At 49.1% G+C, this 23,672-nt stretch overlaps 1 protein-coding gene across 3 annotated transcripts in view; it reads left to right on the plus strand.

Annotated features, from left to right (window-relative positions):
- POM121C (POM121 transmembrane nucleoporin C) overlaps positions 1–23,672 on the plus strand; it is a 236,358-nt gene that overhangs the window by 41,928 nt on the left and 170,758 nt on the right. For all 3 annotated transcript variants that reach the window (XM_069614776.1, XM_069614775.1, XM_069614777.1), the window contains exons 6-7: positions 19,934–20,022; positions 20,224–20,291. In XM_069614776.1, the coding sequence (XP_069470877.1) occupies positions 19,934–20,022; positions 20,224–20,291 (157 nt within the window). The remainder of the gene's footprint in view (positions 1–19,933; positions 20,023–20,223; positions 20,292–23,672) is intronic.

Here is a 23,672-nt window from a genome sequence, read left to right on the forward strand (position 1 = left end):
AAAACACAAATATAAATGTCTTTCAAAATATAAACATATGCTATACAGTGCACTGTATTAAAATATTTTGAAAGACCTTCATTGCAAGACAACCTAGCCAGAGCTGCCTCAAGGTCTCTGACTGCTCTCTTGAGCTTCTGTCTTCCTGCACTCCTCTGTGATGTGGCAGATGATGGCGGCAGCTTCGGCAACAGTATGGGGGTCTCCCAAATTCTTTAAATGAGCTTGGCTGCATATGTCGGATGCAGCCCAGCACTGAGACAATGTGGGGGGGGCCCCCCCACACTTCTCAATCCACCGGGGCCACGTCTGCAAGGTGTGGCCCAGGGAGTTCTGGTGGGCCACCTGTAAGGGAGGTGGCCCTTATTTATTTTTTTTAAGCCCATAGGAGGGCTAAAACACAAGTTGCTCCCCAGCTATGGGGAGTGCCAATAAGTCAGAATACCCTAGCAAAATATTCAAAGCGCTCCCTTAACCAGGGAAGCACCAGCATAGAGGCCCGTGCTGAGAACACTGGTGCTGTGCGCAGCACCTCGGACCCTGTTGAACAGTTTCTCTTGAAGTCACCGGCGCTCTGCTGCGCCAGCAACTTTATATTTTTTGGGAGTAAATGGACCCTTGTGTGCATGCACACCAGGGTCCCTTACTCTAATATTTAGTTTTACTTCCTGACCCCCTAGCATGTACTAGATTTTCCCTTTTTTACATTTCAGGATCTGCGGAGTAGCTTGACATGCTGGAATCCTTTTTTTATTCCCCAACTGGGGGTTGCATGCCCCCCTTTTGAACTATCCCTGCCCCTGAGGGTAGATTTCACCTGGTCAGTGAACCTGTTGAGCCTTGATTCAGTACAGGCCACCGGTTGCCGCCCATTACGTTGAATCTCAGGCACCTCTGAACTCCATGGAACCTGCTCTATAGAAGGAGGGGCGGAAGACTGAGGAACAGACTGGAACCTCACACTGGACCCCTGGTGTATCATGTTAATTTCCTAACGGGTCTGCTCTCCCTAGTGGTTTGATGGGAGAGCAGCCGGTGCCTCAGGTAGGTTTCCCCTGTACTTGGTGAGTGCTCGGCACCAAGTCGGGGACCCTATCGTCCAGTGGAGGAATGGGTAAGGGTTCCTCTTGACACGTCCAGCGTAGCAATGGTGATGGAGCAGGATCGGGAACAGCCTCCAAAGGAATACTCTTAGGGATGGGGTTCAGGTTGCTGAGGAACGGAGCTGTATCAGTGGGTGTAGGAACCCACACCCGTGTCTGATCTAACCCTTGTTCTGGGTAGATCAGCATCTTCACTGGCTTCTGACTGATTCTTATCTCTCGTCCTCAGGAGCTGGAGAAGCTTCCAGGGATTGAGCCTTCGAAGGATCTTCAAGCCTCTCAGCGCAGAGTCGCTGCTTCGTGAACAGCCTCTTAGCTGGTTCTTAATCTGTCACCTGTGGTGTCAGATCAACCTCATCCCGATTAGGAGCAGGTGGTTCCGGTGCAAGATCTTTGTTCCTTAGCAGTCCTTCCTCTTGCAGTCGGTAGACTGGGAGCTCTCCCAGCTGATGTCTACGATGAAGTGCTGAGACTTCTGCTGGTGACCTAGCTTATTGCGTCCATTCTTTCCCAGGCTGCGGACCAACACACGATCGCCAGGTTGAAGACCGTGAAAACTGACCGTAGCAGCGTTCGTTCCATTCTGCTGTCTTCTCCGGTAGCCTGGGCGAGCTAATGAGATTGCTCCAGTTGACGCTTGAGCTGTTTTAACATAGCTGGCCTTGTTCTCGCTGCCTGTTCTATCTGCGGACACTGCAAAACACAGGTCTACAGGCAGCCGGGTGTCCCTTCCAAACATCAAGCAATATGGTGTAAACCTGGTGACAGCCTGCTTTGTACAGTTGTACACATGGGTCAGGGTGGCCACATGAGGCTCATTCTCCTTTAGCCTCAGGGTGCCCAGTATGGCCAATAGTGTATGATTAAACCGCTCTGCTTGGGCATCCCCAGAGGGTGATATGATGGAGTTGTGCAGGTCATCCCCCTGAGGGTGATAGGAGTTGTGCACGTCCTCTTATGCCAACCAACTGCAGCATCTGCTTGAGGAGTGTTGATTCAAAGTCTGGTCCCTAGTCTGAATGAATTCTGGCTGGCCACTCATAGTGCACAATGTATTTTCCCACAACACGTGGGCAACAGTGATGGCATGCTGATATTCTGTGGATAAAGCATGAGCGTACCGAGTGAAGTGGTCTGTCACCACCAGGATGTCCTGCTCTCGTCGCCTGTCCACCTTCAGCTTGAAGCAACGCAGACTAGGTCCATGGGCCCGGAACTCCGCAGATGGTGAAGATAGGCTGCAGGACGAGTCACACGATCAGCCTGCTGGCGCAACTGGCGCAATGCTGGGAGTAATAATCTGCTGCTGGGCCAGAAAAACCTTGAGCCGACCAACTCCAAGGTTCTGTTGCTGCCAAGATATCCATGCTGGTCGTGGAGCGCATAAAATACAACTTGGTGGAATCTCTGTGGCAAAACCAGGCAAACTAGTAGCCAGTCTCCAACTTTGCTGTTCTTGTACAGGATTCCACCCTTCTGCAGTCTTCCGCTTCGTCAGCATTGCAACTTGCTCTGGGTCATGAAGGACGTCTCTGGACACATCCACTCCTGTGGTCTTGACTTTCAGGAACCATGATGCCAGTATCCGCTAGCTGTGACATACAGATCTCCTCTCTGGTCAGATGCTGGAAAGCAGATTATTACAGATTGGTGATAGTGCAGTAGACTGCGGGTACTGCCTCAGCTGAGGATCCCAAGTAATTCATACCTGCAGCCTGCTCTGACACCTGCTGAAGACACTCCTTACACGCGGTGGATCCAGCTGTATCATCCGGCTGAGCATGAGGCCTTAGAGGGCATTGGCATCAATGTTGGTGTGCCCAGGTCTGTAGTGTAGACTGACGTATGTGAACAGTGCAGCGAGCCAACGGTGTCCAGTAGCATCCAGCTTTGCCAACTTCAACACATAAGTAAGGAGGTTATCTGTCTTCACAGTGAAGGGGACGCTATAGAGGTAATCCTGGAATTGCTGTGTAACGGCCCCCTTAAATACCAACTTGTGGACCAGGTAATTCCTTTCTGCTGCATGCAGGCCTCAACTGGCGAAAGCGACTAGTCTCGTCTCACCATTGGCCTCCTGGTAGAGAACCGCTCCCAATCCCTTCAGACTCGCGTCCACATGCAGGATGTAAGTTGTTGGCCAGGACTGTTGCTGTGGTGATGGTCCGTTTGAGCTCCTCAAAGGCCTGCTGGCAGCGAGTCAAACACTCACCTAAAGGCTCCCATGGATGATATAAATGGTCTGCAGAGTTGGCAGTAGTCTTCTGGCTCCTCTATGTACATGGAGTACCCTTTGAGGTCCACAAGTGGTCTGGCGATGTTGGCGTATCCCACAAAGTACCTCCCTGTAGTAATGACAGAATCCCAGAACAAACTCCTTGAGGTTTTGAGGTCTTGGCCAGATGAGAGCAGCTATCTTTGCCAGATCCACGGTGATGCCATCTGCGGAGACTATGTGCCCGATGTACTTGACCACACTGACCTTTATGCTCCCACAGGCGATTTAACACCTTCATGACTGTCTTCTCCATAAGATGTTGGAAAGTCGCTGGTGCACCAAGTTTCCCCTGAGGCATCCTGAATAACTCGTAAAAGCGCAAGGGGCAGATGAAGGCGATCTTCTCCCCCTCCTCCAGGTGCATCAGGATCTGGTAGCCACTCCAGGATCGAAAACCACTCACTCCGTCAGGCAGTCCAGTGCCTTGTCCACCTGGGGCATGGTTTACTGGTCCAGAATAGTGCAGGTGTAAGTCAACTAATATATGCACATCGGACATCCCCCCCCCCCCCCCCCCCCCCCATTGTTCTTCCGGGTGACTACAATGGGAGAAGCGTAGGGGGGCTCCTGGACTCCTCGATAATACCTGCCTGCAGAATATCATCCATATGGCAGCGTACATCCTCCCAAGTATCCTGGGGGCCACACGTCGGGGACTGCTCCCTGAAGGCTTATCAGACACCCAGATCTGATGTTCCACTCCATGGGCCTTGCCAATGTCCAGCGGCTTGTGGAATATGCATCGGCGCGCAGGGTGAGCTGCTCCCTCCGAGATCGGGGAGTTTAAAGTCCAAGGTCTTTGGCTCCAATGCCGTCTCGGAAGAGCTGGTGGCGACACTTGCTGGGGCTACAGATGTGGTCAGGTGGAACTGTGCAATGATGGTGCATCCTGGTACATGGATGGTCCTATTGGTCACATTAATGACCGGTACTTTGGTCTTCAGGTCAGTTCATCCATTGTCACCAGGGTCCGCTGTACTAGTAGACCCCCTGGGAGCTCTCCACGTTCTGGTGCCTCCATCACCAGACGTCTTTGTCGTTGCTCCCCTGCTGAGTCACTTTGCCAGGGACCATCAGCGACTTGTGCCAGAATTGTGATCTGCCCGAACCAGGTGGTGCAAACCTCTGTAATGGGTCCATTAGGTGGAGCTCTGAACTAGATCTCTCTGCATGTACTCCTTGGTACATGAACAACATGCTTGCATATTGTAGTCCAGCCATCTCCTGACATAATGCTGCCAGTGCATCGAACATTGAGAAATTGGTTCCAGTCACCACCAATGTTGCAGGATCTTCACTCTGGCTGCTGCATACCAGAGCCAGAGTGTCTATAGGAGCGCTGACTCCAGCTACATTGCGTTGACACTGCTATCTGACCCCCAGATGGTTGCAAGGATTGTCTCCCACGCGTTCAGCCCAATGTAAGGCAGAATTCTCTAAAATGTACCATTTCCTTCTACCTTAGACCCCCAGCAACTTTCCTGGATTTTGAGGACTTGAATTGAGAGTGAGACCCCACCCCCCACTCATATTTTAATGTGATTTGTTACTGTTTCTTTTGGTTATAGAGTCTGACAAACGTCAAAGGCATCATCTTTTACATTGTCAGACAGCACCTTCAGTGCAGTGACATGGGGAAGTCTTTCAGATTTCCCCAGGTTTACATACCTTCTCTGGGATAAACTGTTTCCCAGAGCAGTAAGTGAAATTGACTTTACTTACATTTGTAACTTTCTAGACCCAGCACACCATCTTACAATAGGGTGCTGGAGGGGTTACCTAGTATCCCCTTTGTCTAGCTTCTCATGTAACATTGTTACCCTTTCCTCACTGAATGGCTGGTGGCAGTGGTTTACATTTAACTACCATGGTGTGCATTTACCGCGGGCTGCGTTCGCAGCTGCAGTAAGGGTGCCATTTTTGTCAGTGTTCTTTTTTTTGCCATTTCTTTGTGGAAAGGTCCTTCGTGACTCTGCACGCCGAACCAGGTTTGGTCCCTTTGCCTTTGGTGGGATTCACAAGTGAAGCCCTCCTCTGGCTCCAGGGTGTCTGGGGTGGGCAGGAAGTGAGGGAGGTGCCCTGTAGTTAGTCTCCTAGGAGACCCAAATGCACTCTTTAGTGATTGGCTGGCTGACTGGCAACGACAGCCACCCTCCTGGGTGACAAGCTAGGCTGGAATGACCAGGAGAGAACTGAATAAAAGTCGAGGCTTTTGGCTTGGAAGGCAGTCGACCACTGGATGAAGGAACCAAAGAACGACTGCTGCAACTCCTGGACCGTTGATTGGCCCGGTGAAGCCCTGTTGCTGTGCTGAAACTCCAAATTCGTATCGACCGAAGCCCCTGCGAGGATGACTTCTCCCCTTGAGTTGGTGGGACCAATCGACTCCAAAGCAAGCCACATAGACATTCTCTCGGAGCTGGTCGAATTTCCAGGGTTGCTGCTGGAAACTAATGCAGGTAGAGTAACACCAGATGTGTGCGTTGCTTTTTAGCTGGCCAAGAGCTCCAGGAAGATCCTCCGGACTTCCAGGAAACGGGACTGACCGAGCCTGAGCCCCCTCAACAGTGCAGGACCCAAGAAGCGAGGCAAGACCATCTCGACAGCCAGGAACCGGGTGTTGCTATTAGCTGTAGACGCAAGGAGCTGAAACACCAAATGGCAACTTCAGTTGCGAGCGATGACCGTCCCATTGCAGTGCAGGAGTCCCCAGAAGTCCTCCCTCTTGTCCCCACGACTGAGGCCCAGGAACAGTGAGATCTGCAGAGCTGCACAGGAACATAAGTCATCTGCTGCACTTTTTCTTCAATACAAAGGTGCTGCAAGTCTGAGAGCTTAACTCTTGCTTTTGAGTTGCTTGCATCTTCTACTACTCACAAGTCTAACGGCTTGTGGCCCTACATTGATTCTTCTTTTTCTTCATACTTCTAAAACATTGCGCAAAGACTTTTCTGCTTACCTGCAAGAAGTGCTTCAACTCATATAGACTTTTGCCTATTGACTTTGGCTTAGCCTGTTCCAATGAATGACTCTTATTGGGGGATCTGAAAGTATTTGCCTGCTTAAGAATATTTGTGGTCTCTTCTATGTTCTAATAACCTTTTCCTCTGACTTACTCTGAATTGATTCTAAATGCAACAGTGATATATTAATATCCCCAGCACCCTAACTATTGAAGTCACCTGAGGGTGTAGGTTGTTTCTGGCCATCCCAAAAGGGGACTGCTTTAGAGATGAGTTGTTATTTTATGAAGTATATTGGAGTGTCACTGTTGTATTGCTCCCTTCTGAAGGCTTACACTGACTGATAATTGTTTATTCAAGAAACCTTGTGTGTAAGTTTATTTGGATACTTGGCCCTGTGAATCTCTAACTCCCCTACAGCTCACATTGACCCCTCTTGAGATACGCCTGACTGCTGAACACGCTACCAAAACTATGTAGTACAAGTTTATAAAGGTTGGGTTTCCTGTTACCTGTGGTCATGGTTGTTGTTGTGTTCCCAAAGGGTACTGCATAAATCTTGCCTAACGCCCAGCCAAGGGCTCCAATGGGATATGCTCCAGGTGTTTTTTGTAGAACGGCTCATAGCCACCCGTGAGCCGCTTTCCAGATGCATGTGCCTGTCGAGCAGTGATGGCAATTGTCACATTGGCTGGTGGTCCTACGACCCAATCGGGTATCGCCCATGATGACAGGTTGCTGGTAGCTTGACTACAGGTTATCTTCCTCTTGGGTGGATTAGTCGGTCTGGGTGGATGCTGGTTCCCAGATGACTTTCACATCAGGGGTGCCACTCCAGCCTTGGGCCCCTCTGGTGGCGCAGACTCAATGGTTGTCAACTCTACTTGGTTAAAGCATAATATTCTTGCGGATTCATGTGCTTCACTTCCTGGTTCTCGCTGGTGTTTCCCACCATTGCGTGTGTTGACTATTCAAGGCCTGGAACCTTGCCGTGGGTTGTTAACATACGGAAAGGTGTGCCCCTCCTGTCCACACCTATGGCAGAACTGCCAAGGCTGGAGCAGTGCAGTACGTTTGGGGCTGCTGTGGCTCTTTAGCGTGCCCGAAGAGCTGGTGGTCTCTCTCGGGGTGGCAGTGTAGAGCCTCTCCTGCGCTCTGGTGGACTGGATGTCATTACAGGCGGTGGCTTGGCCTGCAGTCTCTGCAGCTGCATCACCTGGATGATTTGGTGCAACTCCTACTTGATGCCAGAGATCATACTCTGGGGCAGCGTATGCAGACACCAGTTGATTTATACACTGTTTCCGACATTTTGCCCTCAGAGTACGCATCTCTTGGTCTCTGGGTCCGGGTCAGTATAGCTGTAGAAGTAACAGCGGCAGAGATTTGGCTCGGTGCATGACTTGTTGCAGCCGACCAGGTTCAGGCAACTCAATCCCCTTCTGTTGCAAAGCCAGTGGAAGAATCTGCTCTGCCCTCGCCAGATATATATTCAGAGACACTCACCCTGTGGGAGGCAGGTGGCATAGTACTTCACCATCAGCTCTGCACCGTACTCTGTGGCTCCAAACATGGTGTGTACAAGTCCTTTACTGTGGGGTCTGGATGCGTGGCACAGAGCGCCTGGATGATTCAATGCAGGACCGTGCAGATTCTCAATGATGCAACGCCTTTTCTCCCGGTCAGTAGCTCCAGTCGTTTATCTGGTTGGTCTGTCCAAAGTTGGTATTCCTCATCCCCCAGCCCCCTCCCCCGGGGTTGGTTTCTCCCCAGAGAAGGGTCTCGGGTCGACATGGGGGCCATGCTCAGATGGTGTTGCGATGGCCTTGTGTAACATCCTTGAAAGCTTCTGCCATGGAGGAAGCTATCAGCTCAGCGCCTATATCCGCTGGTGTAGCATCGGCACGCGCTCTAGGCACAGGTAGAATAGGGCTGCTTACAGGTGCAGCCATGATGGCATCTACACTGGGTGCTGCAGGAGAAGGTTCAGTGCTGGACAAGGCAGGATTTGGGCTAAGCCTTGGTGGTGTGATTGGTGCACTAGCCTGCAAACCTGTGTTCAATACACAGAGAAGATGGGACATTATTGGGTCTTCCCCATGGATGTTAAGGGGCAATGACTCAGGATCAACTACTTATGAACATAGCAGACCAGGATACTGGTTCCTTCTAGGCAGGGGCTTTACCCAGGCATTTAACCTGGCCAGGGAGGGACTCTAGGGACTGCATCAACCTGAGTACCTGGTGTAGAGGGGTGCTTAAAGGGACGTCACTTAGGATAAAGCAATGGTCTGGCTTCATCCCCCTCAACCTCACCCCAGCTGGCTACCTGAAGCCGATCAATGAGGACCTGTCTCAGATAAGGTGGCAAATCCTGTCAAATCAAAAAAGTGATTGTAATATTTCTGATGCTTGTGAATCTGCTTAGAATCACATGCTGTGCATATTGTCCAACATTGAGTGGTAATCTGAGTATTGCATCTTTCTTTTGAACATCTAAAGAGGGCTTGACTGTAACACTATCTTGCACATGATGTGCAATGTACCCAAAATCCCTCGCACGTCAAGGTCCCGCATTGGTTTTTTCCGCCCACCTAGTTAGCCTTATGCAGAGCTCACAAGAGTTATTATTGCTTACTTTCTCCCACGGCCTACAGTGGTATACTCTTCCGACTACCTTGTGGAACTCCTGACGCGAAGACATCCAGCTGGTGACTGCGTGGACTCGGCCAAGCCCTTGCAGTAGGGAGAGTGGGGCCCTGGGTTTATTCTACAAGAATATATTTCCTGTTCCCTTCTTTCTCTATTTGATCTGGCTGCTGTCACCCTCTGCTACAGAGAGGATACCCTTTAAATGTTGCCTGTCATATAACTGCAAGTTCCCTTGAAGGACACCCCATTGCCGTTGCAGTGTCTACCTCGAGACCACGATGAGCGCTCATGAAGTCCTGCAAGCTCTTTCGACTGAAAACGTTAATGGACAGGCGGACTAAACTGGGTGCAGCCTACGCGATGCAGGGCGAAAGCCATTCCCTCAGCGCTGTCGCTTTGGACGACGTGGAATCCATCAGCAGCCATGCTTCCGAATTGGAAGCAATCAACCATTCGGCGGAACCTTCAGGCTCCCACATGCCTGTGCACCGACACAGGCCACCGACTCTTTAATGGGAGTTCACACCGTGGCGACAAGGGCACACACACCACCTACCGAAACCTACAACCCCTAAGGCCTCAACGGAGATGTCGAAGCGTGCAATGCCAACAGGGCGGCCGAAAACTTTGGCGCCTCCTGAACCTTGCGGTTCAGTGCCCTGCATGCGACAGTCTTTGCGGCATGCGACTGGGCATTCCTCTGGAAAGGGCATTCACCCAAAAAAACACATGGTCTAAATGTGCACAAGCACCTAAAGCATCGGAGTAGTCAACCGCGACAGCGCCGTCAGGCGCGTCTAGACCTTCCATTCAGCTGCCAAAGATCTGCAAAAGCCTTGCAACTATTTTAGCAGCTACAGAACATAAGGGCACCCCCCCTTGTTGAAGAGTATTCGCCCCACAGCCTCTCTCGAATTCCTCATTAGGAAAATCTCCCCCTTCTGGAATGCATTCTCTTGGGTGACTGTTTCCAAGAGCAGTGAAGTGAAATTGACTTTACTTACATTTGTAACTTTCTAGACCAGTTGCGTCCCGCCATGCTGTTTTGTCCAGCCAGCCACAGACTTTCCTAATGGAGTGCGGCCCGCGGCCACCCTCCATTAAGAAAATTCTTTGTTGGTCTTCCGGGCCGGACAAAATCTTGGCGCTCATTGGCTCAGTGCACACGCACCACGTAGCGCCTACGAGTCACAGTGCGTGTGTGCTGCACCAATGGAGGGCCAGCACTACGGCTGGTGTGGTCAGTAAGGCTTGATGCCGGAAGGAATTTCAGCCTTGCCACGCCAGCCATAGTAGCAGAGACTTCGCCAGCGTTCAGCTAGCCTGCTTCCCAGCATATCCGGTAAGTACATGTTTGGGGGGAGGGTCTTTGTCCTGCATGTATGTATGCTTCTGCAGGGTCTGTCCTGCATGTATGTTGAGATGCGGGGGGCGGGGGTGTTGTCTGGTCTGCCTGAGTTTGTTTTTAAGTACAAGTGCAGTGTATGTTGAGATGCGGGGTGGGGGTTTGGGTCTGTATGGGTGCAAGGTCTGTGAGTTGGGGGGGGTCTGTATGGGTGCATGTTGTGTGCCTGTGAGTTTGTATGTTGAGGGCTTCAGGTCTGTATGGGTGCATAGTGTATTGGTGTATGCTTGTGAGTTTGTGTGCAGGGGTGGGGGGGTTGGTCTGTATGGGTATGCATGCATGATGGCATGGGGCATAGTGTTTGGGTGGGGGCCATGGGCACATTGGGCATAGTGGTTGGTTGAGGGGTAGGGGCCATGGGGCATAGTGCTTCACTCCAAGAGTGAACCCAATAATAAAGCTAAAACGGGCACCGTTAGATGTTGTTCTGACGCTTGTTAATCTCCTTAGAATAACATGCTTTGCATATAGTCCGACATCCAGTGGTAACCGCAGAGTATTCCATCTTGTGTTTCGGGGACCGAAAGGGGATGTCGGCATAGGCGTGTCTGTAACACTCTCCCTATCGTGACATGTAGTGTACCCAAAATCCCTCAAGCGCCAAGGTCCCTCAGTTTTTTTTCCACCCAGATAACTGGTTGCCCTATAGCGGAGCTCTTACAAGAGACATGGTTTATCGTTACCTACTTGTCGATTATTCCCCGTTAAGTCACTTCGGTCACAAGAACATCTTCGACTGCGGGGTTTAGTCTACGGCTGTGTATTTCGGCGCCTAAAATCCGGCGGCCAGATTTTCCATGTGGTCGGCCTCTCTGGCCGACCTATACAGTAGGGAGAGTGGAGTCTGGGTGGCCATATTGTCCGTATGTCTTTCCTCCTTTCCCCTCTTTACCCTTTTGGTCTCCTTTAGCTATGGAAAGGCATCATTTTAGATTCTGCCCTATGTGTAGGGTCAGATATCCTTGGAAGGACGAACACAGGACATGTAACGCCTGTCTCCCCCTAGAGCACGACTAAAAGCGGTGTGCAGCCTGCAAACTCCTTCGGCCTAAGACCCTTAAGGAGCGCTGTGGTGAGCCACGTATGGTATGTCGCAGGTGGAACCCCCTTCGCCCACCGCAAGTGACCGGGGGGTGGCGGGGTACGTCGGATGACCAAACATCCGTTGGCGATGTTATAGACCTTGAGGTGGACACTTCTAGGTCCGCCACACCCGTCCCCGGCCCTTTAAGGCCTGACTTTGGTCTCGCTACAGGGTCAACACCCGGCGGCGGGCGTACAAACTCCACACTAAGCGGACAACCCCTACACCGTTTTCAACGTCTTCGTCGGAAAAGGTGAAAGCGCCAACAGGGCCGCGAAAATTTCGACTTTCCTAGGATCACTCAGATCCAAAGCGTTCCCTGCATCCGCTGCAGCGTCTTGCGCCTGGGCAACAAAAACTAAGGGCGCTACTCCAAAAACTTCACACGTCGAAGCGCGGAAGTCCACCGCTGCGACGGTCCCAAAGGCTGCGGTAGACCTGAAAACTACAGCTAGGCCTCTACCTGAAAAACCAACCGCTAGGCCCTCTAGCACCGCAGAAGGTAATACACCTACCGATAGACCATTGGCGCAACTCTCTCACCGATTCAGCAATTATCGAAGGCAGCATCGAAAGAATTACGGCAGCGGTGGGTCTTACCCCGGTTCCGCCTAAAGTTATGGGTCAAGCCGCGGAAAAAGCTTCAGATGAGGATTGGGATCCCAATTCTTACGATACGTACGAAGATAGTCAAGAGCCTCTTTCCGACACAAGACTTTTTTTCGATGACGTAGGGCAGAGAATGCTGTTTTCCACCCGTAGGCCCGCCTGGGTCCACTAAATGGACTAGAGAAGTTCAAACGGTGTATGGATTGGCTGGAGAAGATGATCAGTTTTTCTGCTCATCCTTCCCCAAAAAGGTCTCTGGTAGACCCTAACCTCCAATTTCCTTCTTTTCAAGAAGATCGTCTTATGCCCCCGTCCAGCAGGAAGACATTGTCCACATGGACACATATAGAGACATTTATAATAAAGAGGAAGAAGCTTAATTTCTACAAAGTTATGAGGAGGAACAGCAGAATACTACAGCCAACTGGGAAGAAACCCAGCAGGAAGGACAAGACCCATGGACACAGCAAGATCAGGACACTGATGTTTTGTGCCTGGATTCTCCTCCGTCTACTCCAGCTCTCTTGGCCTCACCTGTAGATGACCAAATGGCATTCCACTCCATGTTGAAAAAAACAGCTGAACACTTTCAAATCTCCACTCAAGAGGCTGTGCCTGAGCAAGATTTTGTAGAGGAATATCCTTAAGGAGAAGCCTCCATCTAGCCAGGCCATCCCCCTCCTTAATTCTAATAAGAAAAGGTTGGCCCCCTCATTGGTATCACCAGCTCAAACTGGGGCAGTGAACCCAAGAGTGGAAACATTATTTCGCCCTCCCCCCCCCCTCTATACATTAGAGGGCACGACGTCCCAGAGTCATTGGTAGTGACTACCACTCGGAAAAGGGCAGGGGTACCCCTTGCCATGGGGGAATCACCGCCGGACAAGGAATCCAAAAGATTGTATGCTCTAGACAAACGTGCCACTTTGGCTGCCGCATACACTACGCATATTGCTAATAATACCACACTATTGTCAAGCTATGCTGACACTCAGTGGAACTTGCTCCAGGAAGGCCTCCAAGAGGTTCCTGAATCCGCCAAATCCAAGCTTCTCTCCATTGTAATGGAGGGAAGACAAGTTAACCAGCATGTGATCAAAAACACCCTCAACACTGCGGAAGCAGCAGGCAGGTCTCTGGCACAAGGAACCCTACTTAAAAGACACGCTTGGCTGCGTACCTCGGGTTTTAAACCGGAAACACAAGCCTCCCTCATCAATTAGCCCATTGAGGAATCTAACCTTTGGGAAAGCGGTGGATGAGGCTTTGGAAACAGCCAAGAAGGAGCATGAGACTCGTCTCTGCAGCAGATCACACAAACCTCTCCCCCCCCCCCCCACCCCCACCCAGAGAGGGTAACTCTCTGCGGTCCTTTCGAGGGCAAGCCCGTGCTAGTCAAAACTACTACGACATGGGGAACTTCAACACAGGACAAACTTATGGAAGCCCCGCATACTAACCTTCAAGGGGTCAGACACGGCAGAGGCTCCAATCCCAGAGGAGCCACAGCCTCTGGTCAGAAATGACCACCAAATCCAGGTCCCCTCCCATGACCCCCAGTCCGGGGGCGATTAACATCTTTCCTCATGGCATGGGAGGGGGATAACTTCAGACCAGTCGTTCATAAAGACTGTCGCCCACGGGTACTGCATAGAATTCGCCCGACCTCCACAATTCAGACTGCTGCGCTCACAGCGCCTTTCACCGGACCATCTGGAGATCCTGAATCAAGAGGTGGAAGCACTGCTGGGAAAGGACGCCATAGAAGCCGTCCCTATTCGTCAGGTAAACAAGGGTATTTTAAGTGTACTTCCTTATACACAAAAAGGATCTCACCATGCGCCCTGTTCTAGACCTGCGCACATAAGTTTTGCATGGTAACACTACAAGAGGTGATCCCATTGCAGAAACGGGGGGACTACATGGCAACATTGTACATGAAAGATACATACTTTCATATTTCAATGATGCCAGCGCACAGGAAATGTATCTAAGGTTCATGATTGAGGACAGGAATTACCAATTCAAGGTACTCCCCTTCGGCATAGCCTTAGCGCAAAGGGTGTTTACCAAGTCCTGGCAGTGGCTGCAGCACACCTGCGCAGACTGTCTGTCCCAGTTTACCCTTACCTCGACGACTGGCTCATCTCGGGGCTCATTCGACGCATGTTTTTCGAACACCCAAAAAACAGATCTCCTCCAGTCTGGGTTTCTCGATCAACAAAGAAATGCAGTCTAGTCCCCAGTCAAACAAAACAATTTCTGGGAGCTCTAATTCGGACAAAGCACTGTCTAGTCTTCCCCTCCAACGAGAGGGTTCAGAACATGCTTTTTCAGATCCCTCAATATGTAGCCAGTCGGGAGGTGACGTTGCGCAAGGCCATGCGCTTGCTAGTAATGATGGCGTCATGCAAATAGGTTCCCCACGTCTGGCTGCGCATGCGTCCCATGCAAGAGTGGCTCAACAGCCAGTGGTGTCAGGCCAGCGGACAATGGGAAGATCTGGTAGTTGTCTCGCCAGCCCTTGTTCTCTCTGCAGTGGTGGTCAAGAGAAAACCTCTTGAATGGGAAGACCTTCACCACCACTGCAGTGGAAGCCACTCACTACAGACACATCTCTCATGGTGGGGGTGGGGGGGAGCTCACCTGCTTCAGCAGACAGCGCACAGAGTTTGGTCCCCTCGAGTAGTGTCCAACCATAAACCTACTGGAGCTATTAGTAGTGTTGAAGGCTTTGAAGGCCTTTCAGGTGCAACTACAAAGGAAGACGGTGCTGATTCTAACGGACAGCACTACAGCCTTGTATTACCTGAACAAACAGGGGGGCACTCACTCTCCAGGGCTATCGAAGCTGTCCCAAATCATTTGGATATGGGCTCTCAAACACAAGATGTTTCTGTTGTCCCAACATGTTCCAGGGGAATTCGATCTTCTGCAGACCTGCTCAGCAGAGATTTTCCTCTGCTCGAAGAATACGAATGGCGGCTACACGAAGACAGTGTGTCCAACGTCTTCGCAGAATGGGGTTTCCCAGAAGTCGACCTGTTCGCTACTCGGGAGAACGCCCAATGCCAAGACTACGCCTCCAGGTACCCCTAGAACCGATCCAAGGGGAACGGTCTCTGGATAACATGGTAAGGGAATTTGTCTACGCCCCCCCCCCACTGCCCCCCTTCTCAAGATGGTGTACAAGATGCACCAGGAACCATACCATGATACAGGTGGCCCCCATGTGGGCCCGCCAACCCTGGTTCACTCACCTGATGGAAATGTCCCTCTCCCCACCAGTGAAACTACCCTCCCCGTACAACATGTCTCAGGACAGGGGGAGACCCTACACCCATGCCCGCAAACTCAATTTAGCAGCTTGGCTCCTTACGTCAGAGTTTGGACACCTGCAACTCCCTCAGGTGCATGGACATACTAGGAAACCGAATACACGTTATTGCTATGCCGACAAATGGAAAAGTTTTGTCACCTGATGCAATTCCAAGGGCGTCCATCTCATTGATTGCTCACCCACACATTGTGCTGTATCTAACCCATCTGTTGGATACTGGGTTAGTCTTCAATTCCCTAAAGGTTCATCTGGCTGCTCTGTCAGCCTACACCACATCACAACAACATTGTTGATCGAGAAACCCAGATAAAAGTGAATAAAAAAGTAAAACAAAACCACTTAACAAGTTACACTGGGCGGAACTAAAATAACTAATGCATCAAAATTGACTTAACATTGGGTTACATAACAAAAGGAGTTACCTCTTAATACATATACATTTATAAAATGCTAGCAAATCAATTGTGAGCTCGGGAGCGCCTTTAACCGGTGCAATTCATAAATTGTACAGCAATATTCGTGCTCGCTAGTCTATACGAAGCATGTGATTCTAAGCAGATGCATCAGAAGACATGCAGAACTTACCATAATAGCCTGTCTGATTGTAGCTGCTTAAATTCACATGCGCCCTCCCTACCTCCCCGCTCGGGGTGGAAGGAACATGGACGTCTTAATACTTTCTCTCTTTATGTACTCACTCACTATAGCCTTGGGCTCCCACATGGCAGAAAAAATACATTTGGAGGGACCTCAGCGCGTGAGGGATTTTGGGTACACTACACGTCACGATAGGGAAAGTGTTACAGACACGCCTATGCCAACGTCCCCTTTCGGTCCCCGAAAGACGAGATGCAATACTCCACGGTTACCACTGGATGTCGGACTATATGCAAAGCATGTGAATCTAAGCAGATGCAATCATCAGAAATGCTATTACGGTAAGTAATGCATGTCATATTGAATCCTTGGTATACTACAGGTTCTATTTTCTTTCCTACAGCCCTCGCTCCATCCTAAGATGAGCCTGGCTGCTCAGTCTGCTACCCTGAACTCAGGTGGTACAGCTTTATAGTAAGAGTGGAGTCTTGTACTCTCAGTTCAATGGTATTGATAAGCCCTTATTTGGACTTCAGAAAAACTGTCCGAACATTGGGGGGGTGGGGGTGGAGTGTAGGGAATAGTACTACATTAATAGGGCTTGGGGGAATCCCCACCCCCAAAATGACGTATTCCCCAGAAGAATTCAGCTAAAAACACTTTCGAAATTAGTTGATAAATGTACATAGAACCGATTACGGAGATTGTTTCTGCCAGGCATGGTAGAAGGAACAGAGACTGGTGCTTTCCCAACTAACACACCAGGAAAAGGATTGGCTCAGGCAAACTTCTTGGTAAGACTCCTGCGACATGTTGAGGTGGTCCCATCCCCTCATAACATCAGGGCCCTGCCGCAAGGTGGTGTATCTTACGTTTATCTTATCTCGTAAAATACCTAGTCAAATTAGTGGTTTGGTAATTAAGTGTGGATATGTTATATTTTGCACCATATCTACCTCCTCCAGATTCAAAGTGTTGCTGTTCAACCATTGCAAGTTTGGTTAGACTTGTTTGGCATACTAAGTTTGTTTCTAAGATACTGAGTAGCAAAAAAAACCCTCTTACAGTTAACATTTACACTAGTGTATTACAATTTGTATTATGTTTTTTATTTTTTATTTAATCAAGAAACCTCTTTTTCAACATCAAACATAATTCAAATCCATTCTTTTTTTTAAACCACTACTTTACACCTCCAGATAAAAGTGAATAAAAAAAGTAAAACAAAACCACTTGAATCAAAACAAGTTACACTGGGCGGAACTAAAATAACTAACACATCAAAATAATTGACTTAACATTGGGTTACATAACAAAAGGAGTTACCTCTTAATACATATACATTTATAAAATGCTAGCAAATCAATTGCGAGCTTGGGTTGATGAGCGCCTTTAACCAGTGCAATTCATAAATTGTACAGCAATATTAGTGTAACTATCATCTGGAGTTGAATTGCTTCCTACTCAACAAACCGAAGCCATAAAGAAAATAGTCACATATCTGACCTTTTTCCTGGTGGTATTAAATCAACACTACATGCCCGCGTCTGGGATAAGTCTCAGTAATCCAAAGAGGTTTAAAATGTATATTCTGATGTGATAACACCACATTCAGTACACAAGCGTTTTAAGTTTCCGGGACCAGCTTGCAGAAACTACATTGTGCATCGCTTGATGTAATTCATTTACGTATGTGAGACAGTTCATAGGTAGGCCGCAGATTAAGGTGAAGCGCAAATAATCTTTCCTCTGTCGGGAAATTTAACAAGGTAACTTTTTACTTCTCCATAACATTTTTAAAGGAAATGGGTTCTTTATAAATTTCCGGTATTTGGGACAAGCCCTCCTCGTCTTGATCCAACCAAATTCCCAAAGACGTGTTTTTGCTTTGTCTGGATTCTCGCATAATAGGTTTAGTGAAAACCCTGTATTATCAATTATCTTTTGCACTTGTGTTTGCCATTTGACAGGAAAAACATCGAACAACTTTAATATTCAGCCATTAACCACAACAGGCCAGATTTTGTTGTAGCCATAACACATTTGTGATAAAGGCCACACAGTTTCCATTTATGTAATGCATATAAGGAAAGCAGACATAATTCATGCCTTATAGATGGATTGGTTCAGATGATGGTAAATTAAGGTCTGATTTCTAATACCTGACTTCCAATTTTGTCCTATACTGGTATGTTTCCTCTATTAAGGCTTCAGAACCATATAGAACCACAGGAACCAACTTTTGCTTATAGTAAGTAAGAATGGGCACAATTGAGTACTTACAATATCTTATTTTGATAATGCGGGCTTGTGAGCTGAATCTAATTTGCCTTTAATGTGCATCTCATATTTACTAGTACCCAGTTGATTTGTCACAAGTGTACCTAAATAGATGTACGATGATACTGGGGCCAAAAATACTTGTTGCAGGAGCACGTAAAGTTTGGCTGCACGCTGCTTTGCATTTCCACACTGAATAATTTTGCTTTTCGTTATATTTATTCCACAGTATACACCCAAGTGCATCCAATAGTGCTCGTAGTCCTTTGGGGGTCTTTGAGATGAGGACCATATCCTCTACATAGAGGAGAAATTTCACCTGAACTCCATTAATTATTGGAGCATCAGCTTTAATTTTTCTAAAATGTTCACCATCCGAAATAAAAAATTGAACCTGGCCGAGGCCAGCAGACAACCCTGCTTAAGGCCACGGGCAGTCCATATGGGATCTCATAATAACCCATCATCTGATAATTTGACCTGTATTGTGATATTAGAATGGAGGTCAATTACCCATTTTAAGATGTACCACAGGCAACCCTTATCAATCAGTTTTTTTATACAGTAATTTGCGAGGCACTGCATCAAACGCCATGCGAAAATCTATGAACGCAAGATACAATGGCTGATGGCGTTGCTGTGCATGAGATGGAATACTCTTCAGTTATGTTAATGGCTGTACCTACGCCAGGCAGGAAGCCTGTTTGGAAAGGATCACGCAAATCATTCGAGTCCAACCATAGATTGAATTCTTTCAAAATCAAACTAGCAAAAAATGTTCCCGGGCAATCCAAAAGGGCGATATGATTTAGGCTCGCCCTTTTTGAAAATAGGAAGAATAGACTTTCTCCATGAACAAGGGATTTGCCCCACAATAAAGATATATCTAAAGATCTGGAGTATTTCTGCCCATTCATAGGTATTGTCCATCATACCATTATGCAGAATATTGGAAATGCATGCATGGCCCCTCAGGCATTAATATTCCACTCCAGGTCTGGAAAAAGGGTGGTGTAAAGATCACCCAAGTATCTCTGCCATACCTCCTTGGAGATCATTGCATAGCCCCCTGCGTTTTAGATGTAGCCTTGTTCAGGCAGGCCCAAATACCACTCGTGGACTTTGATAGTATTTCGTTGAGCATATGCTCATTATCACGACAGTACTGAACCGATCTGTTTCTTTTTTGTATTATGTTTCTAGTTGTGAACATTGTGTTATTCTAGAGCATAAAGCACTTTGGGTTTCAGCATGGTTTGGGTTTGTAACTTGAAATGGTAGAGCACAAGTAATTTGCAAATGGACAGGTGGGAGGTTGGGCCCAGAGGGGAGCTTCCTCCTGTTCAAGCCGAGGTGGGATAGAAAACAGTGAATTCATTCTGTTTCTGACCACAATTATTTTCATGCGCTATCACTTTATATGATTAAAAATAATTAGGATATTGAACAAAATGTAATGTATCCATTCACTATTTCCAAACAATGAGTTGAAACCACTCTCCTGTGGATGTTCAGTAAATTGTAAAGTGTGCTCCACGTAGACAATGTGGGCTTTGCTTTGTTATATCAAGGTTTTTAAATTGTTAGTTTACTTTTTGATCACCCTTTGATTCTTGTTTTAGACTTTGAAAAGAGGACAAAGTACTTCGCCACTGTCCAGCCCTCCATTGTCCCGTTCACAAACACCCGAGAGGCCTGCCAAAAAAAACAGGTGAATACCCAGCAGTAGTTGGAATACATGCCTGGTCTGTTAATCTCGTATTAGCTGATGTATGAGGCTTGGATCTGATGACCAGGAGGGAGTGCTGTGATAACCACATGTTGCCTGGGAATGGGGCGTTGAAACAGAGTATGAGAAATATTGCTAGAAATGTTTGAGGCTGTTATTGAACTTGCCCATTATCGATTGCAGGGAGGATGCATCCCACCAGCATTCAAATGCTAGCACGCCAAAATCTGATGGAAAGGAGCAGCAGAAAGGTGAATATCAATGGCCATTGGTTGCTCGTGAATGGTGCTTGTCCGAGAGAATTTACTGTGCAGGTGCCCTGTCGCAGAATTCTTGTGTGCATGTGGCATCTGCTTGAGAATAGATGTGTTGCCAGAAATGTACAATGCGAGTAGTACCAATGATAACCTGTTCAAACCGCCTCTTCGAGTGTGAGAATACATATCCGGTTTCTCCTTATGCTGCGCCTAACATGATCTGAAGTGTGCACTGGCTGGTTGTACCTTTTCGTAAGCTAACCTTGTTTCTGATGCTTGTTAATCTGCTTAGAATCACATGCTGTGCATAGGTCCGACATCAAGAGGTCACTGCGAGTATTGCATTTTGTTTTTCGTAGTCGAAAAGGGACGTCGACCGGGTGTGTCTGAAATACTATCCCTATAGTGACGTGTGTTGTACCCACAATCCCTCACGCGTCGAGGTCCCTCAGATTGTTTTTTTCCGCCCAGCTACTGGACGCCTTTACGCGGAGCTCCTCGAGAGACATTGCAGATTCCATCTCCTCGACCTTTGGTCGTTTTTTCCTGTTTAAAGATTTAATATATCGATCCCTCCCTCGACGCAGTTGTGAAGCTGTCTCCGCCGAGCAAGATCTTCGACGGAGGGGACGAGCGGAGGAGATCCTTCGGCGTTGCCGAACACGTGGCCTGGCCTCGCAGGCCAAATACAGTAGGGAGAGTGGGGTCGTGGGACATCTGATTCTTTTTCTGAGAATGCCTTTCCTTTTCCCCTTCCTTTCCGTTGGGGTAGTTATCACGGTTTATTGCCTCGGCTATGGAGAGGACACCCTTTAGGTTTTGCCCACTTTGTAAGGGCAAGTTTACTTGGAAGGACAAGCATTCCCGGTGTAACCGCTGCTTGCCCCTCGATCACGTAGAGGAGGGTTGGTCGGCTTCTAAAGCCAAAGACTCTAAAAGACCGTAGGGTCAAGAGGTGGGCGGCCTACGCTATGTCGAAGGCCGGGTCTTCACCCGCCACTGCTACCACCGACCGTGACGAGGAAAGTGATAACACGACCTCCGCTGCGGAAGTCGTACACCCCTCTAAAGAGCGCTCGCGTCTTCGTCGTCTGTCCCCGGCCCCGACGGGCTCGGCTCATGCCCTGCTTATGGGGATGAACACCCCGGCGACACTGACGCACACGATACAACACATAAACACAACACATAGCTCTTCTTCGTCGAAGACGAAGAAAGCATCAGCGCCCAAGGAGACGCAGGTTACACCGGCGGCCTCCTCGGTCCGTTCGGGTTCGAAGCCCCTCTCGCAACCGCAGCCGCGGCCAGCGACTGGGCTTTCGGCAAATAAGGGCGCCGCCCCAAACCATCGGCCGGCGCGCGCCAGCAGAGAGCGCACGCAGCCGTAGAACGTTTGACACCCGTAACGTGTCAACCACAGCCCTCTGCTGACAAACGAGTCGGAGAGCTTGGCGAGGATCGTTGTAGCCGACGCCCAGAAGCGTACGCCGAAAGACACGTCGAGCGCTACGCAAAGGTTGAAAAACGCCGAAAAAGCCAGAAGAAAAACAGGGACTAACCCCTTCAGTCGGGGGGGGACCCGCAGCACACCGGAAGGCTTTTCGGAGGGCGACTGGACACTTTCCTCGACGTTGTGGGAGAGGTCGAGCCGTTTTCAGCAAGATAACACTAATTTTCCCCCGCTAGATCGCTCAGGGGTACCCCATGAAACCATGGAAAGGCTCCATCTCTGCATGGAGAGGTTTATGAACACCCAGAAACCTCCCACTCCCAAGAGAACAAGAGAAGGTCCTCACGAGGACCCCAGGGCCAAATACCCGAGGCAGGACACAGCCTTAGACTTCCATAATGTGTATGACCTCACTGGTGAGGAACAATACTTAGAAGAGGAGGATGATTTTGTGGACAATGAAGGACAGAACCAAGAGGAAGGTCTGGAAGACAGCCCAGACATGGTAGGGGAAGGCTTCGGAGAAAATCCAGAAGAAGGACCTTCTCATCCCTGGCAATCCCCATCAGGATATTCGGACACTGATGTCTCCTAAATCCTCCTGACAATTCACCTGTTAGAAACACGTCTCCCATTGACGATCAGCCCACATTCAATGCCCTGTTGCGCAGAGCAGCAGCACATTTCGAACTGGGCACTGTGGAGATCTCTCCGGAAATAGACTTTGTGGAAAGAGTAAGGAGAAACCCCCAGTCAGCCAGACCATTCCCCTCCTCACTTCAGTGAAGAGAAGAATCATCCCTTCGCTATCCACACCCGCACTAATAAGAGGAGTTAATCCAAGGATTGAAAAACTTTTCACTCCTTCACCCTCAGACCCGCTGTACATCAGGGGACATTCCATTCCGGATTCCCTTGTAGTAACTAATGCAAGGAAGAAGGCAGGGGTGCCGCTGTCCACCAGTGAGGCACCACCTGACAAGGAGGGCAAGAGGTTATATGCCCTTGCTAAAAGAGTCACATCCTCGGCTGCCTTTTCGGCAAGAATTGCGAACAACAATTCTTTGCTAGCTAGCTACGCGGACGCGCAGTGGGCCAAACTGCGCAAGGACGCCGAAGAAGCGCCGGAACCACTACGTACACGCCTGCTTTCAACTATTGGCGAAGGAACCCAGGTTAACCAGAGTATTGTAAAGAACTCTCTGGATGCTGCTGAGACAGCGGGACGTTCCCTGGTTCAGGGAATACTCCTAAAACGCCATGTATGGCTGCGCAACTCAGGGTTCAAACCGGAGACAGAGGCGTCTTTAATAAACCTGTTGAAGACTCAAACCTCTTCGGGAAGGCGTTGGATGAGGCTCTGGCAATGGCTAAAAAAGAGTTTGATACTATCAAAACTCTTGACCAGATCTCTAAGCCCACTACCAGACGCAGCTATGGCAACACATGCTTTTTTCGTGGCCAACGCCAAAAGCAGAATCCGCAGCAACAGTACCCTGTCACCAGTTACCAGACCAATAGTGGCCATACAGCCAAAGAGGACAGCGCAGGGGCAAAGGGAGGGGGCGGGGGTCCACCCCCAGAGGCTCCCAAGCCCCCAACAACACCAAGTGACGCGAAGATTCGCGTCCCCTCCCATGCAACACCGGTCGGGGGCCGGATAACATCCTTTCTTCCAGCATGGGAGGGAATAACGTCAGACCGCTGGGTACTTTCCACCGTAGCCCACGGATACTGCATCGAATTCAACAGTTCCCCAACATACAGACCCCCGAGGGGACGACGCATGACACCGGAACACCTTGCCATCCTTCTCCAAGAAGTACAACAACTGCTGGAAAAGAGCCATAGAGGTCGTGCCTTTATCTCAGGTAACGGAAGGTATTTATTCATTGTACTTCCTTGTACCCAAAAAGGATCTAACC

The sequence above is a fragment of the Ambystoma mexicanum genome, chromosome 9, assembly GCF_040938575.1.
Source record: "Ambystoma mexicanum isolate Mex_15411 chromosome 9, UKY_AmexF1_1, whole genome shotgun sequence".
Taxonomy (NCBI): domain Eukaryota; kingdom Metazoa; phylum Chordata; class Amphibia; order Caudata; family Ambystomatidae; genus Ambystoma; species Ambystoma mexicanum.